The sequence below is a fragment of the Oncorhynchus clarkii genome, chromosome 2 (genome assembly GCF_045791955.1).
Source record: "Oncorhynchus clarkii lewisi isolate Uvic-CL-2024 chromosome 2, UVic_Ocla_1.0, whole genome shotgun sequence".
Taxonomy (NCBI): Eukaryota; Metazoa; Chordata; class Actinopteri; order Salmoniformes; family Salmonidae; genus Oncorhynchus; species Oncorhynchus clarkii.
Window position 1 is genome coordinate 36,766,906 of NC_092148.1, and position 15,919 is coordinate 36,782,824.

A 15,919-nucleotide genomic window follows, 5' to 3' on the forward strand; every position below is an offset into this window, starting at 1 on the left:
CATTGCGTTAGGGAAGAAAATGGTAGTATAGTTAGAGAACCAGAGGATATGGTCAGGGTGACAACTGATCATTTCCAAGGTTTATTTAAGGAAAGGGAAATAGATGTAGAGCAGGGAAATGTGTTTTTAGAATACTTGTCCAGGCGGTTGCCGGAGGACATTAGAGAAGTGATGGAGGCCCAGATCTCACTAGAAGAGGTTGAGAGCGCTCTTAGGAGGATGGGAAAAGGGAAGGTGCCTGGGATGGATGGGCTGCCGGCTGAGTTTTATCTCAAGTTTTGGGGTATACTTGGACCAGTGGTCCTCGAAGTCTTGAAGGCCATCCTTGAGACGGGGGTCCCGGGGGGATCAATGGCTGATGGTGTGCTGTCACTTTTATATAAGAAGGGGGAAGTAACAGACCTTGGCAACTGGCGGCCGTTGACCATGCTGTGTGTAGATTACAAGCTACTTGCAAAGGTTTTAGCAGACCGGTTGCGCACAGCCCTTCCCTACGTCGTCCATGAGGATCAGACGTGCGGGGTAGAGGGCCGCTCTATTAGATGGAACCTACAGTTAATCAGGGACTCCATCGCTTGGGTTGAAGATAGAGGACTGCCTTTAATGGTAGCAGCGCTAGATCAGGCGAAAGCCTTTGATCGCGTGAATAGATCATTTTTATTCAGAGTGTTAGGTCGATTAGGATTTGGGGAGAAGTTCATAGGATGGATTCGTACATTATATGTCGGAGCGGGGTGCCGAGGTAGTGTAAATAGTCACTTGGGTGACGTTTTTGACCTCTCGTCTGGGGTCAGGCAGGGGTGCCCACTCTCGGCTCTCCTCTTCGTTCTGTACATGGAGCCTCTGGGGGCTGCCATTAGGGCAGACACAGAGGTGGAAGGCTTGTTGATCCCTGGAAGTGGTGGGCTGCGTGTTAAGATGACGCAGTACGCCGACGACACTTCCTTGCTGCTGTGCAAGGACTCGTGCCTGACAAGGTCCCTTGCCATCTTTGGGGATTTCACCCGAGCGTCGGGAGCAGTTCTGAACCATGCAAAGTCTTCCGTCAAGTTTTTCGGAAGATGGCGCGGTAGAACGGATGTGCCCGGGGGGTTATCTCTCTGTGAGGGGGCCCTGAGGATTCTCGGGGTCCATTTTGAGACCTCCGGCTCAGCGACGCTAAACTGGAACATGCGTATCGCAGTGGTACAGAGGAAGCTAGCAATGTGGAAGGCTAGGTATTTGTCTTTTATGGGCAAAGTCCTGGTCCTAAAGGTGGATGTGTTGCCGTCTCTTTTGTATTTGGCGTACATCTACCCATTGCCGGCTAGTCTGAGGAGGCCTCTAGTGAGGCTTGTGTTTCAGTTCATGTGGAGTGGCAGGTGCGAGTGGGTCGCCAGGGCACGCATGCTCTGTCCCATCGGGGAGGGAGGTAGGGGGGTACCACATTTCCCCCTCAAGCTGGACGCAATTTTTGTTTCTTTCTTGTTAACGGAGCTTGCTCATCCAGTGATACACCCGTCCGGTTACCTCCTGCGGGTGTTCTTCTCGTATCAGGCGAGAAGCGTAATGGTGTGGTCTAACACGGGTCCTCGGGCGGAACAGCTGCCGTGGCACTTTGGTCATGCGGCCAAGTGGCTGCGAGCGCACCCTGAGGTTGAAGTTGCCCGAGTAGGTTTAGATCACAGGCACCTGTACGAGGAGGTCAGAAAGGCAAGGAGTCCGGCGCCTGTAGTGGGCATCTCGGAAGTGGTCTGGGAGGGAGTGCAGGCTGGACAACAGGCTCAAGGACCTGAATTGGTTGAGCCTCCATAAGTGCTTGCCGGTACGTTCCATCATGTACCGGTATAGTTTGGTGCAATCCCCCACCTGTCCAATATCCTCTTGTGGCAGGGAGGAGACTGTGCGCCATGTCTTTTGGGACTGTGCCTTTGCCGGAGTAGTATGGGCTAGGGCACGGGTGTTGTTAGGTTTGGTAAGGGGGGATTTTGTATTGACGTGGGCCAGGTTAGAGAGAGGTGTAGGGAGAGCGAGAGGGACGGGTCTCTTTAAACGGGGGCTGTGGGAAGCCAGGCAGAACATGGTGAAGACAGGGAGAGATTGGGGGGTGGAAGGGATAGTGAGGAGGGTGGAAGGAGATTTGAAGGGGAGGATGAAGAGGGAGGAGAGGAAGTGGGGGCAGCATGCTGCCCGGGAGAGGTGGAAGGGGGGTTTAGGGCTGGGTGTCATTTAGATTTGTAAGTGGATAGATTAGGGACGGGGAGATAGGGAAAGGTAGTTTGTAGGATGACGGGGAGGGAAGACGCTCCCCTGAGGTTTTGTTTGGGGTTTCTTGTTTAGTTAAATTAAAATACCATTATTGAAGTATGAATGAAAATTATGAGTTGTAAAGAATTTCAAAAAAAAAAAAAATAGGCTGTTTAGGTTTTTTCACGGTTGTTTTTTTGAATACTGTTCGTGTTTTCATCTTTATTAAAGATGTATACAAATAACCATGCTGCATTTTGGTCCTCCTCTCCTTCACCGGAAGAAAACCTTAACAGAATCACCCACCACAACAGGACCAAGCGGTGTGGTGACAGGCAGTGGCAGCAGGAGCAACAAAGTCTGGATTATACGACTTGGGAGGAGATAGACAGGTGGGCGGTCAACCCAGGGAGAGTGCTGGAGCCCGCCTGGGATTCGCTGGAGCAGTGCGAGGAGGGTTATATGAGAATGGAGTTGGAGAGACGAACACGGCGGCGTGGAAGGAAGCCCGGGAGTCAGCCCCAAAAATGTCTAGGGGGGAGGCTCACAGGAGTATGGCGACGCCAGGTAGGAGACCTGCACCAACTTCCTGTGCTTACCGGGGGGCTAGAGAGACCGGGCAGGCACCGTGTTATGCTGTGGAGCGCACGGTGTCTCCAGTGCGGGTGCATAGCCCGGTGCGGTACATACCAGCTCCTCGTATCGGCCGGGCTAGAGTGGGCATCGAGCCAGGTAAGGTTGGGCAGGCTCGGTGCTCAAGAGCTCCAGTGCGCCTGCACGGTCCGGTCTATCCAGTACCACCTCCACGCACCAGCCCTCCGGTGGCAGCTCCCCGCACCAGGCTTCCTGTGCGTGTCCTCGGCCCAGTACCACCAGTGCCAGCACCACGCATCAGGCCTACAGTGCGCCTCACCTGTCCAGGTCTGCCAGAGCCTTCCTCCTCTACAGCGCTGTCGGAGTCTCCCGCCTGTTCAGCGCTGTCGGAGTCTCCCGCCTGTCCAGAGCTGCCAGTCTGCAAGGAGCTGCCAGTCTGCAAGGAGCTGCCAGTCTGCAAGGAGCTGCCAGAGCTGCCAGCCTGCATGGAGCAGCCGGAGCCGCCAGTCTGCGTGGAGCAGCCGGAGCCGCCAGTCTGCGTGGAGCAGCCGGAGCCGCCAGTCTGCGTGGAGCAGCCGGAGCCGCCAGTCTGCGTGGAGCAGCCGGAGCAGCCAGGATCTGCCGGAACCGCCAGCCAGCCAGGATCTGCCAGAGCCATCTACCTGCCCCAGCTACCCCTCAGTCCCGAGCTACCCCTCAGTCCCGAGCTACCCCTCAGTCCAGTGGGGCCCTTGGTTAGGGTTACTAAGCCAAGGTCGGTGGCGAGGGTTGCCAATCGAAGGACGCGATGTATGCGGACTAAGACTTTGTTGGAGTGGGGTCCACGTCCCGCGCCGGAGCCGCCACCGTGGACAGACGCCCACCCCTATCGGTTTAGGTGTGCGGCCGGGAGTCCGCACCTTGGGGGGAGGGGTTCTGTCACGCCCTGGTCTTAGTATTTTGTGTTTTCTTTATTATTTTGGTCAGGCCAGGGTGTGACATGGGTTAATTATGTGGTGTGTTTTGTCTTGGGGTTTTGTAGGTATTGGGATTGTGGTATAGTTGGGTTGTCTAGAAAAGTCTATGGTTGCCTGAAGTGGTTCTCAATCAGAGGCAGGTGTTTATTGTTGTCTCTGATTGGAACCATATTTAGGCAGCCATATTCTTTGAATGTTTCGTGGGTGATTGTTTCTGTCTCTGTGTTTGTTTGCACCAGATAGGCTGTTTAGGTTTTTTCACGTTTATTGTTTTTGTATACTGTTCGTGTTTTCATCTTTATAAAAGATGTATACAAATAACCACGCTGCATTTTGGTCCTCCTCTCCTTCACCGGAAGAAAACCTTAACACCCATGATGAACCTTCATGCCACAATTTCTTTCAGAATCTCATTCTGTAAGAGATGACTGACTACGTTATGATGAAACATTATCTTACATTTTCTCCTTATTTCCTAACCGATATGAAAGACCTCTTTGAAAAGGACAATCTGACACGATCATCTATCTGACATTACTTCATTGGAATGCTTGGAATTGGAATGCTGACAAATTGTTATATCATCAGTTACAGAACTATACAGACTTTCCAAGCCTGTGTGTGTGTCCTCCTGACCCACTGTCTGCAGTGATGTGAATCATTTTGGCTCTAATATCAAATGAGTTGTGAAGAATGAACAAACTACATACACTTGACTTGATTTATTAATGCACTGTAGTTGTAAGCGACTGCAAGCCTTAACAAGGCTGCATTTGATTTTCGTACCCTAGTTACATATTCACAAAATTCATTAATTGACTAATGCACTGACATACTAGAGTGGATGACTTACGTGATAATGTACCCTTATTTCTTGTACATACTTGAACAAGTACATTATAATACATTTTTTGATTAATTCCTTGAACATTAGGTTTGATGGTACATTAGGTTGTAGAATGTAAGAGTGACACATTGATATTAGTGGCAATAATAAATCAAGTGAACAAAAGAGCATGAACCAACTATACCAACATATCTCCTCAAACCGAAATGTTGGAAATAATGTCAGCTCAGTAACTTTTGAGGGAAGCTAGTAATTTACTTCTATCAGAACGCAATATCTTAGAATAGTCTTCAATCAATGCATTATCTCCTCTTGTCAGTTTAGGCTAACTGAACACAGGAAGGATGAAAGTGATGTTAGCGTCTGCAGTTTGAAGTCTGGCTTATACAGTAGGCCCTTTAGAGACTTACAGCACCATGGATAAAGTTTAGCCAGCCCAGTAGAGGCACAGACATATGCAAGATTCTGCTGCCAGCTGATTTTAAATCCATGCTGCAGGTTCTCATAGGAAATCACTTCACAAGGTCACAGTATAGCTGTTCATTGTTACTAATGAATAGAATGTAGAAGTGGGTTAACATAAACTATACCCATTGAGTGGCACGCTGTTTTCATATATAAATATTGTTGGGTACTTTTGCTTACAGATCGTATTGGGGTAATGACAAAAGTGCACCTTGGCAACAGCCAAACAGAGAGAAAACATTACTCACCTCATTATCAACCCTCTGCTACTTCATATCACTTCCTCTCATTGACCAACAACTAGCCTGCAACTTCCTGTAATTTCTCCCTCCTCAACTTTGGATGAAAAGGAATGGGAGAAAGCATCCTGTTTTTCTGTGTATAACCAATATGACCATTGTTAGGTTCTAATTAACCTATTAAAACTCACGGACGCTTAATAAAGCACAAACCAAGTTTATTCACCAATTGAATCGATACAGCTGCATAAGACAAAATACATATTCACACAAGCACTGATATTTAACCCTTTCTCCTATGCTGAGTCTCCTACACATCTGAACAGCCAATGCATCGCGGTTGCTAGACAGAAGCTAAGTGATATCTGTTCATCTGGCCTGCTTTTGAAGGGGAAATCTTTTTTTATTTTTTATTAATTTGAGGTTTTGAATTCCTTGGGCCTCCGTTTGAACTAAGAGCAGTGTTTGATTTGGCTTGAGAGACTGGGAGAAGTTGAAAATACTATACACAAACAGAAAAATCATATTTCTCAATTATTTGCTCCATGTGAGAGTATTTTTCAAAACCGTTATTGTTATTAGTTTGCTTCCTTGTAAAAGTGAATGGAGAATCCTAATGTATAGGTCTGTTGGAGAGCTAAAATGTACCTTATATACAGTGCCTTGCGAAAGTATTCGCCCCCCTTGAACTTTGCGACCTTTTGCCACATTTCAGGCTTCAAACATAAAGATATAAAACTGTATTTTTTTGTGAAGAATCAACAACAAGTGGGACACAATCATGAAGTGGAACGACATTTATTGGATATTTCAAACTTTTTTAACAAATCAAAAACTGAAAAATTGGGCGTGCAAAATAATGTTATATATGTTTCAATGTTTTGTATTTTTTACTCCCACCCAACCATACCCACTCAATATACACTGAGTGTACAAAACATTAAGGACACCTGCTCTTTCCATTGCATAAACTGACCAGGTGAATCAAGGTGAAAGCTATGATCCCTTATTGATGTCACTTGTTAAATTCACTTCAATCAGTGTAGATGAAGGGGAGGAGACAGGTTAAAGAAGGATTTTTAAGCCTCGAGACATCTGAGACATGGATTGTGTATGTGTGCCAATCAGAGGGTAAATGGGCAAGACAAAAGATGTAAGTGCCTTTGAACAGGGTATGGTAATAGGTGCCAGGCTCACCGGTTTGTGTCAAGAACTGTGACGCTGCTGGGATTTTCACACTCAACAGTTTCCCGTGTGTATCAAGAATTGTCCACCACCCAAAGGACATCCAGTCAACTTTACAACTCAATAAGGTAATCTTAATGTTTTGTACACTCAGTGTATAATCCTAAACATTGCACCTTTAAATGACCTCAGTCATTTTCCTTGATGAATAACCTGCATGGCAATCATAATATGTTGTTATTATACAAATCAAATAAAGGAGAGATTAAATATGTTTGGCAAAATAATGAGAAAAACACAGTGGCTATCTCATACATAATTTTGATGATCGTATCAGTCATATTCTCCCTGTTCATTGCTGTCATGATGGAAAGAATGTGTCTGCCACTGTTTTGAGCACAGACAACCAGCATAAACACATCAACTGTTCTTTCCTCTACGGCTACCTGGCCAGAGTCTGCCAGTAGCATGGACCATCCTTGTCCCTCCTGGCCCTAACAAACATTTTGCTGCACAAATACCCTGTATGTATCATGCCTGATCCATCCCTCAAGGTTTGGATCTAGTGTCTATTCTCTGTCTTCAGGCCTCTGTCCCATTTTGTTTTCCAACCTCTCCTTATGGGTGCAAACCAACAAACAAACAGGCAGTCCCACCGGTCTGTGGCCTTCCTGCAAGTGACACATCTCTCTATCAGCAGCCCTTTGTTCTGCTCCTCTCCATGTTAGAGTGTCATTTGTTCTGGTACTCGCTCTTCACTCCTTACTGTCTGCCACACAATGTCGTTTAGCGCTCATTAAGCCCAGGGGCCCTGGCTGCTTCCTTCCTGGGTGGAAAGGCCCATCCCCTGGCTCTCTCAGAGGCTCTGACCATAGATCTTTGGGGGAAAGAGACACTGGTCAGCAACATAATAACAACGGTCATCTTGTGGTACAATATGAAATAATTCTGTGTACAGCCTATGCTTCATTTGAAAACCAGAATAACAAACAGCTGTTTCAAGCTCATTAAGGAAAGTCAAAAGGTTGGGGAGCTCTTAATTGAGCTCTGGGTGAAGAGTTATCTGAGCTGTACACAAGAAGAAAGAGAGATGGGGGCAGACTGGCCTACAGAGCTAAGCGCAGGCAAAATCTTAGAGGAAATCCTAGTTCAGTCTGCTTTCCACCAGACACTGGGAGATTAATTCACCTTTCAGCAGGAGAATAACCGAAAACACAAGGCCATTTCTACACTGGAGTTGGTTACTAAAGAAGACAGGGAATGTGGCCAAGTTACCGTTTAGATTTAAATCTACTTGAAAATCTATGGCAAGACCTGAACACAATATCCCATAACGTTGAAGTGAACATTTTTACAAATTAATAAAACATGAAAAGATTAAATGTTTTGAGTCAATAAGTATTTAACCCCTTTGTTATGGCAAGCCTAAATACGTTCAGGAAGAAAAGTGTGCTTAACAAGTCACAATAAGTTGCATGGACTCACTGTGTGTGCAATAATAGTGTTTAACATGATTTAGGAATGACTACCTCATCTCTGTACCAAACACATACAGATAATTGCAAGTTCCCTCAGTCGAGCAGTGAATTTCAAACACAGACTCAACCACAAAGACCAGGGATGTTTTCCAATGCCTCGCAAAGAAGGGCACCTTTTGGTAGATGGGTAAAATACAAATAAAAAGCAGACATTGAATATCCCTTTGAGCATGGTGAAGTTATTAATTACACTTTGGATGGTGTGTCAACACACCCAGTCACTACAAAGATACAGGCATCTTTCCTAATTCAGTTGCTGGAGAGGAGGGAAACCGCGCAGGGATTTCACCATGAGGCCAATGGTGACTTTAAAACAGTTACAGAGTTTAATGTCTGTGATAGGAGAAAACAGATGATGGATGTACAACATTGTAGTTACTCCACAATACTAACCTAATTGACAGAGGGAAAAGAAGGAAGCCTGTACAGAATACAAATATTCCAGAACATGCATCCTGTTTGCAACAAGGCACTAAAGTAATACTGCAAAAAAAATTGGCAAAGCAATTCACTTTTTGTCCTGACTACAAAGTGTTATTGGATATGCTCCAAACATACAACACATTAATGAGCACCGCTCTCCATATTTTTAAGCATACTGGTGGTTGTATCATGTTATAGGTATGCTTGTTATCGTTAAAGGACTGGGGACTTTTTCAGGATAAAAAAATAAACGGAACGGAGCTAAGTGCAGGCAATATCTTAGAGGAAATCCTAGTTCAGTCTGCTTTCCACCAGACACTGGGAGATTAATTCACCTTTCAGCAGGACAATAACCGAAAACACAAGGCCATTTCTACACTGGAGTTGGTTACTAAGAAGACAGGGAAGACAAGTTACCGTTTAGACTTAAATCTACTTTAAAATCTATGGCAAGACCTGAAAATGGTTGTCTAGCAATGATCAATAACCAATTTGACAGAGTTTGCAGAATTTTGACAAGAATACTGGCCAAATGTTGCACAATCCAGGTGTGGAAAGCTCTTAGAGACTTACCCAGAAAGACTCAGAGGTGTAATCGCTGCCAAAGGTGCTTCTACAAACTATTTACTTATGTAAATGATATATTTCTGTATTTCATTTTCAATAAATTTGCACAATTCTCTAAAAACATGTTTTTCCTTTGTCATTATGGGGTAATGTGTGATTATTTTTTTTTAAATCCATTTTGAATTCAGGCTGTAACACAACAAAACGTAGAAAAAGTCAAGCGGTATGAATACTTTCTGAAGGCACTGTAGATACCCTTCAAACAAACTCAGATCAGTGAATTCTCACAATACCTTTGATCAAAGAATCAGGTGTGTAAAGAACTGTTGCCTCTTTTTTTTTTCAATTTGGCAATCTAAAGACAACTTTATTGTACACTAAAAGTTTTACTGACATCAAGGTCATAGACCAAACAATAATGTCTTTACAATATAATGTCTAACGGCTCTATCCAAGCGTGTAGCGTTACAGATTGCACGCTAGAAATGAGGAGTGCATTGAGTCTCTGGGTGTCTCCAGGTGCCTGTATTTGTTTCTCTATCATCCTTAGGAACCATTCATCCCAAATTCAGCCTTCAATTCTTGAGACTCCTAGACACTTCACTCCCCTGTCTCTTGAGCCAATCAAAACATGCAGTGGGGATTACACAGCCTGGGATTACACTGCACCTTCGGGCACTCGGTAACATCCCACCACGAGAGGGAACGCCTGTGTGACACACACAACAACACTCCCTCAAGCTAATAATAGAATCCCAGAGAAGTGAGCTATGCTCTCAGACCACACCTTGAAGAGCTTCAACAGAGAGTCCCTCCTGTTCTGTGTACTCAAATGGCCAACTAATAAAACTAGAACATTCCACAGTCTCTGAGTATCTGTCTGTCCGTCTGTCTGTCTGTCTGTCTGCGGTGGTGGTGTGTGTGATAGTGTCTTGGCCATTGTTTTGACCCCAACTCACCTGTCCTGACAGAAGCTGGTGCAGGTGTGGTCGTCAGAGTCGGCACACACACAGCGACCGGCAGACCTACGGCGACGTGACAGAGGGCTGCCCAAGCCGTAAACAGTGGTCTTACTATAGAAAGGGAAAGAGGGAAAGGGAATATCTGTTTGCTCAGTCACTCTCAAGATATAACCAGAATGTTTATAGACTTTGTTCCTTGGCATTAATAAAATGCAGTGTTGCAAGACAGGGATGATTGCCAGAATAATGTCATATTGATACCAATGATACACAGCCCAAATTTTTTAAAAACGGTGCAAATATTAATGTTGATATCATCACACTGTGACGTAATTGACCCACATAAGTGAATTGCTCAAGTATATGTCTGCAAAGCTGAGTAGGTATAGTCTTTGATGGTGTGTAGTGTAAGTAAGTGTATGAGCATGTGTTTCTCTCTGTGAATGCATATTTTTCTGTGAGGTATGTGTGCCCACCTTGGTGTGTTGACCCAGATGATGTCGAGATGGCAAAAGTAGTGGCATTCAGAGTCCAGCTGGTTGTTGCAGGCACAGCGTTTGGTCCGCACTCTGTGAGGTGGAGCCAGATCACTGGACTTAGGCCTCTCTGACAGTGGAAGTCCAAATCCTACATGACAGACAGAAGGATATAGCTAAGAAAGCAATCCTGGTGCATCAAGAACGTACAATCCACCAGCCAGGGTTGGGTAGGTTACTTTCTAAACGTAATCATTTACAGTTACTAGTTACCTGCCCAAAATTGTTAACAGTAACATAACTTTTGGATTACCCAAACTCAGTAACGCATTCTGATTACATTCCATTACTTTTAGATTACTTTCCCCATAAGAGGCATTAAAAGAAGACAAAAATGTATGTTACCAATTGAACGACATCTATTGCAGGATAAATCAATGTTAAAGTTTACATAGCTGGCCATATATGGGATGTTACATTTTACTTTATGAGTTTGTTATGTAGGCTTCTGCTTTCAGCTACAAATAATAATAATACGATTAAATTATGTCTTTACATTAAAAACCAAAGTCATTCAGAATTCCAGTTATTCCAATAAATGTTATACCCCTTGATCTTCAAGAATAGGACTTGGAAACATGGTAAGTATTGATTAGCCAAATTGTTTTACCTGAGCATGACCCCAGAACTAAGGATGTATTAGCCAGCCCTACTCTGTTGTTTATGATTTTGTTGTCATTGGAGGACTGATTAGGCTCATTGATTCGAGTTGAAAAGTAAATGCTGCGCTCATTAAATGGCATGTTTTGAGCGCTATTGAAAAGTGCTATTTACATGTGAAAAATGAATGCAATATGCTGCATTTTCTATAGGCCTATTGTTGACCTTTTTGTTGGTGACACTTCGATATCTTGATAATATGCAGCTGTTTAAAGGGCAAATCCACAGATGAAACAATAACAAAACGGTCACGTTCTGTTTTGGTAAAAAGCTGAGGGATGGGCCTGGAGAAATGTAATCACTCTCAGATTAACAGACAGAGCTGTGGTTGCAAGGACTGACCATCCATGATATCAAGAGTATTGTTTTAACCATATTATGAGGCTATACAGTGTTTGATTACATTTACAATGTTTACAAACATTGGAGAAAAACAAGCTTATATTTTGGTTTCTCATGGAGTGTGACATTTGAACTAAGCTCATGGGGCATTTATAAGTTATATTCCTCAATAATAAATGGATAGATACAGTGCCTTGCGAAAGTATTCGGCCCCCTTGAACTTTGCAACCTTTTGCCACATTTCAGGCTTCAAACATAAAGATATAAAACTGTATTTTTTTGTGAAGAATCAACAACAAGTGGGACACAATCATGAAGTGGAACGACATTTATTGGATATTTCAAACTTTTTTAACAAATCAAAAACTGAAAAATTGGGCGTGCAAAATTATTCAGCCCCTTTACTTTCAGTGCAGCAAACTCTCTCCCGAAGTTCAGTGAGGATCTCTGAATGATCCAATGTTGACCTAAATGACTAATGATGATAAATACAATCCACCTGTGTGTGATCAAGTCTCCGTATAAATGCACCTGCACTGTGATAGTCTCAGAGGTCCGTTAAAAGCGCAGAGAGCATCATGAAGAACAAGGAACACACCAGGCAGGTCCGAGATACTGTTGTGAAGAAGTTTAAAGCCGGATTTGGATACAAAAAGATTTCCCAAGCTTTAAACATCCCAAGGAGCACTATGCAAGCGATAATATTGAAATGGAAGGAGTATCAGACCACTGCAAATCTACCAAGACCTGGCCGTCCCTCTAAACCTTCAGCTCATACAAGGAGAAGACTGATCAGAGATGCAGCCAAGAGGCCCATGATCACTCTGGATGAACTGCAGAGATCTACAGCTGAGGTGGGAGACTCTGTCCATAGGACAACAATCAGTCGTATATTGCACAAATCTGGCCTTTATGGAAGAGTGGCAAGAAGAAAGCCATTTCTTAAAGATATCCATAAAAAGTGTTGGTTAAAGTTTGCCACAAGCCACCTGGGAGACACACCAAACATGTGGAAGAAGGTGCTCTGGTCAGATGAAACCAAAATTGAACTTTTTGGCAACAATGCAAAACGTTATGTTTGGCGTAAAAGCAACACAGCTGAACACACCATCCCCATTGTCAAACATGGTGGTGGCAGCATCATGGTTTGGGCCTGCTTTTCTTCAGCAGGGACAGGGAAGATGGTTAAAATTGATGGGAAGATGGATGGAGCCAAATACAGGACCATTCTGGAAGAAAACCTGATGGAGTCTGCAAAAGACCTGAGACTGGGACGAAGATTTGTCTTCCAACAAGACAATGATCCAAAACATAAAGCAAAATTTACAATGGAATGGTTCAAAAATAAACATATCCAGGTGTTAGAATGGCCAAGTCAAAGTCCAGACCTGAATCCAATCGAGAATCTGTGGAAAGAACTGAAAACTGCTGTTCACAAATGCTCTCCATCCAACCTCACTGAGCTCGAGCTGTTTTGCAAGGAGGAATGGGAAAAAATGTCAGTCTCTCGATGTGCAAAACTGATAGAGACATACCCCAAGCGACTTACAGCTGTAATCGCAGCAAAAGGTGGCGAAAAAAAAAGTAGTAACTTAAGGGGGCTGAATAATTTTGCACGCCCAATTTTTCAGTTTTTGATTTGTTAAAAAAGTTTAAATATCCAATAAATGTCGTTCCACTTCATGATTGTGTCCCACTTGTTGTTGATTCTTCACAAAAAAATACAGTTTTAGATCTTTATGTTTGAAGCCTGAAATGTGGCAAAAGGTTGCAAAGTTCATGGGGGCCGAATACTTTCGCAATGCACTGTATATCATTTATATGTCCAAAAATGGATGTAGCAACTACAGATTGCCCCTATAAGTCTATCAAAAGTGTGTGAGTTTGAGCATGTGTCCATTAGGCCTATGGATTTTATTTATTTTTTAATCAGCCTGAATTAGATTGAGCAATAAAAGCCCCACTTTTATTCCATAGGCTTGGATCCGCACTATGCAGCTGTTGCAAGAGCGCATTTTTCACTGGTTGTCCACTGGTTTCAAAAACAATGATTGATAGGCAGCTTAAACTTCTTGAATTCAACCATTATTGGGTTCAAATACACATTTTAGATTTGTGAACAGCCATCCACAACAACCACAATCCATAACACGCAAAAAGCTAAAGGAGAGAGCAGAACTGTGATTCACAATTACATCAATGCAGATATCAATAATAAGTGATATCTGTATCACTGTAGACTAACCCACTGCTGTCATCCTTACCTCCAAGTGTTGATTCAAGTTGGATAATCTTTGGAAGCCGACAGCAGTCGCACCATTGGAAAGCATAGCTTAGATTGTAGCCTACAAAAGCCTGTTCCTGCTCTTTTCCCGCGATCCATCAAACACATTTGGTGTGTCATCATAGTGGTCTTTGACTTGTGGTCAGACTCGCTCAGATGGAACAAACTTAAACGTGTGCCTTTTTTCAATGCTGATTTGAATGTCATTGAGAAAACAGAGAAGTGTCAAAGATTTTTTTTCCGCAAACATCCTTTCTGAATTTAAAAGTAGTTCTCAAAGTAATCATCTAGTTTTTCAAAAGTATCTGTAATCTGATTACAATATTTCTGCTGGTAATGTAACGGATTACAGTTTTTTGTAATCCCTTACTCCCCAACCCTGTCACCAGCATAAATGGACACTGGACAAATGAATTATTACCGGTACTCCGCTATTTGCCTCGATCGATCACACCAGTCTAATCAATCCTTTCTGTGGAAAGCTAGTAATCATCTGTAATCTCTGTTATCTGTCTGTTCAAACATTCTGATGGGAGTGCCAATGCCAATAGTGAAGGGCAAACAGACATCTGGAGGAGACTTCACCTCTTTATTGACCATTTCAAGTAAGTAAGTGGGTCCCTCGATAGGAAGGGAATGTGTACTAGTGTTTCAGTGGAGTCAGTACATCTCATTTGTCCCGATACAGAGATGACTAGAATATTGGGGAAACACAGCCTCTGGTATTTTCTGACTGTACAATGATAAGTCTACAACCAGCAAACAAATATTGTAATGCTCTCACAAGTTCAAGTTTAAGGTGCTTTTGACAACCAAGATCACTCAAACACAAGATAATCCATTCGCTGTGTGAGATGAAGAGGTTCTCCAAAGAATCAACATTTGAGAATGTGTACCCCTGAGCTAGTCAGCAAGGTTGAAGTGAGATGTAACACTGGTCCTAATGTGTTAACGATAAATCTTCATTGATGATGGAACAGTTGGAACGGGGCTTGGTGAAACGTGTCTCTTTGTTGCTTTGCATATCTTGTCACTGAATATAATGAGTGTGCTTATGAGTAAATCTTTACATTGCTCTGGACAATGAATACATGTAGTCAAGTGCTGCACCATGTCATCATTGTATAGGGATATTCATTCATTTAAATAGAAAGTCAGCCAGTGTTTTGTTGATGCAGAACCTCAATACAATTACATCATTTTTTATATAGTGTGTCATTCCAAAGTAATATTTTTATGATATTTTTATATTTAGTTATGCATTCAAAAAATGATCAGTGGAAGACACTTGACCATTATTTTTCAATACTTCAATGACATGATTAGGTCTATTTTTGCTTGTGGAAAACATAACAATTCCTAAGATAATTTATTATAGTAATAGCGCTGTAGTACTCACCTTCCTGCATGGACACACACACAGTGATGAGAAGGAGCAGGCTGGTGTGTGCTGACATGGTTGCTGTTGGTCTGTTTGTAGAACTCACGGTGAAGTAGAATATCCTTAAATGCACTTTGGCAAATTATTCCAGCCGTCTTCTGCTTTGCTGCTTGCTTGTTTGTTTGCAGGTGCCTGAGAGGTGGCCCTCAATTTATAGTCCTCTTTCCCCATAATGTCACACTGGAAGTCCTGCCCCTTGCTGCTACAATGTTACACAACTCCTTCAGAGGGTTTGAGATTCCTATTATCATAGGAATCTATATTCACTCCACCCCACCACAACTCACCAACCCTCCAGCCTGCAGGTCAATGGGCAGACAACATCTGTACTTATCACCTGTAGCATGTTGCATTCACTTTCCACATGCAATTTGGTTGTGTGACATGTATTTTTGCTGTCATATTTTGAGTGATGTTTGACATATGGCGAGATCCTGAGGGGGAGGGTAGGAGGGAAGGAGAGGGAGGGAGTGGAAGACCATGTGGAAAAGGAGAGAGATGGCTCCTGATTGCCTGCTTTGCATGGAGTCTGCAAGGGAAGGCCAGGGTGCTGTGGAAACAATGATCAGGGGGAACATTATCCAATACAGGGGGGTTGGCAGATTGTGGTGGTGGAGCAGATGTGCATTGGGTGACAATTGACTCAATTCGGGA

At 43.4% G+C, this 15,919-nt stretch overlaps 1 protein-coding gene across 1 annotated transcript; it reads right to left on the reverse strand.

The window, feature by feature from the left end:
• Positions 1-7,298: 7,298 nt before the first annotated feature.
• Positions 7,299-15,281, reverse strand: LOC139381147 (endothelin-2-like). Its single transcript, XM_071124495.1, has 4 exons — positions 15,224-15,281; positions 10,479-10,629; positions 10,000-10,113; positions 7,299-7,389 (listed from the first exon to the last, which is right to left on the reverse strand). The coding sequence occupies exons 1-4, from the start codon at positions 15,279-15,281 to the stop codon at positions 7,299-7,301; spliced, it is 414 nt and encodes a 137-aa protein (XP_070980596.1).
• Positions 15,282-15,919: the final 638 nt, after the last annotated feature.

What these genes read in the sequence shown, in the direction of transcription:
- LOC139381147 (XM_071124495.1), bottom strand. Translation starts at nt 15,281, where the DNA reads ATGTCAGCACACACCAGCCTGCTCCTTCTCATCACTGTGTGTGTGTCC. An exon ending in ATCTGGGTCAACACACCAAG is followed by an intron (nt 10,114 to 10,478) that starts GTGGGCACACAT and finishes CCCTTTCTATAG; the next exon opens with TAAGACCACTGTTTACGGCT. An exon ending in ACCAGCTTCTGTCAGGACAG is followed by an intron (nt 7,390 to 9,999) that starts GTGAGTTGGGGT and finishes TTTCCCCCAAAG; the next exon opens with ATCTATGGTCAGAGCCTCTG.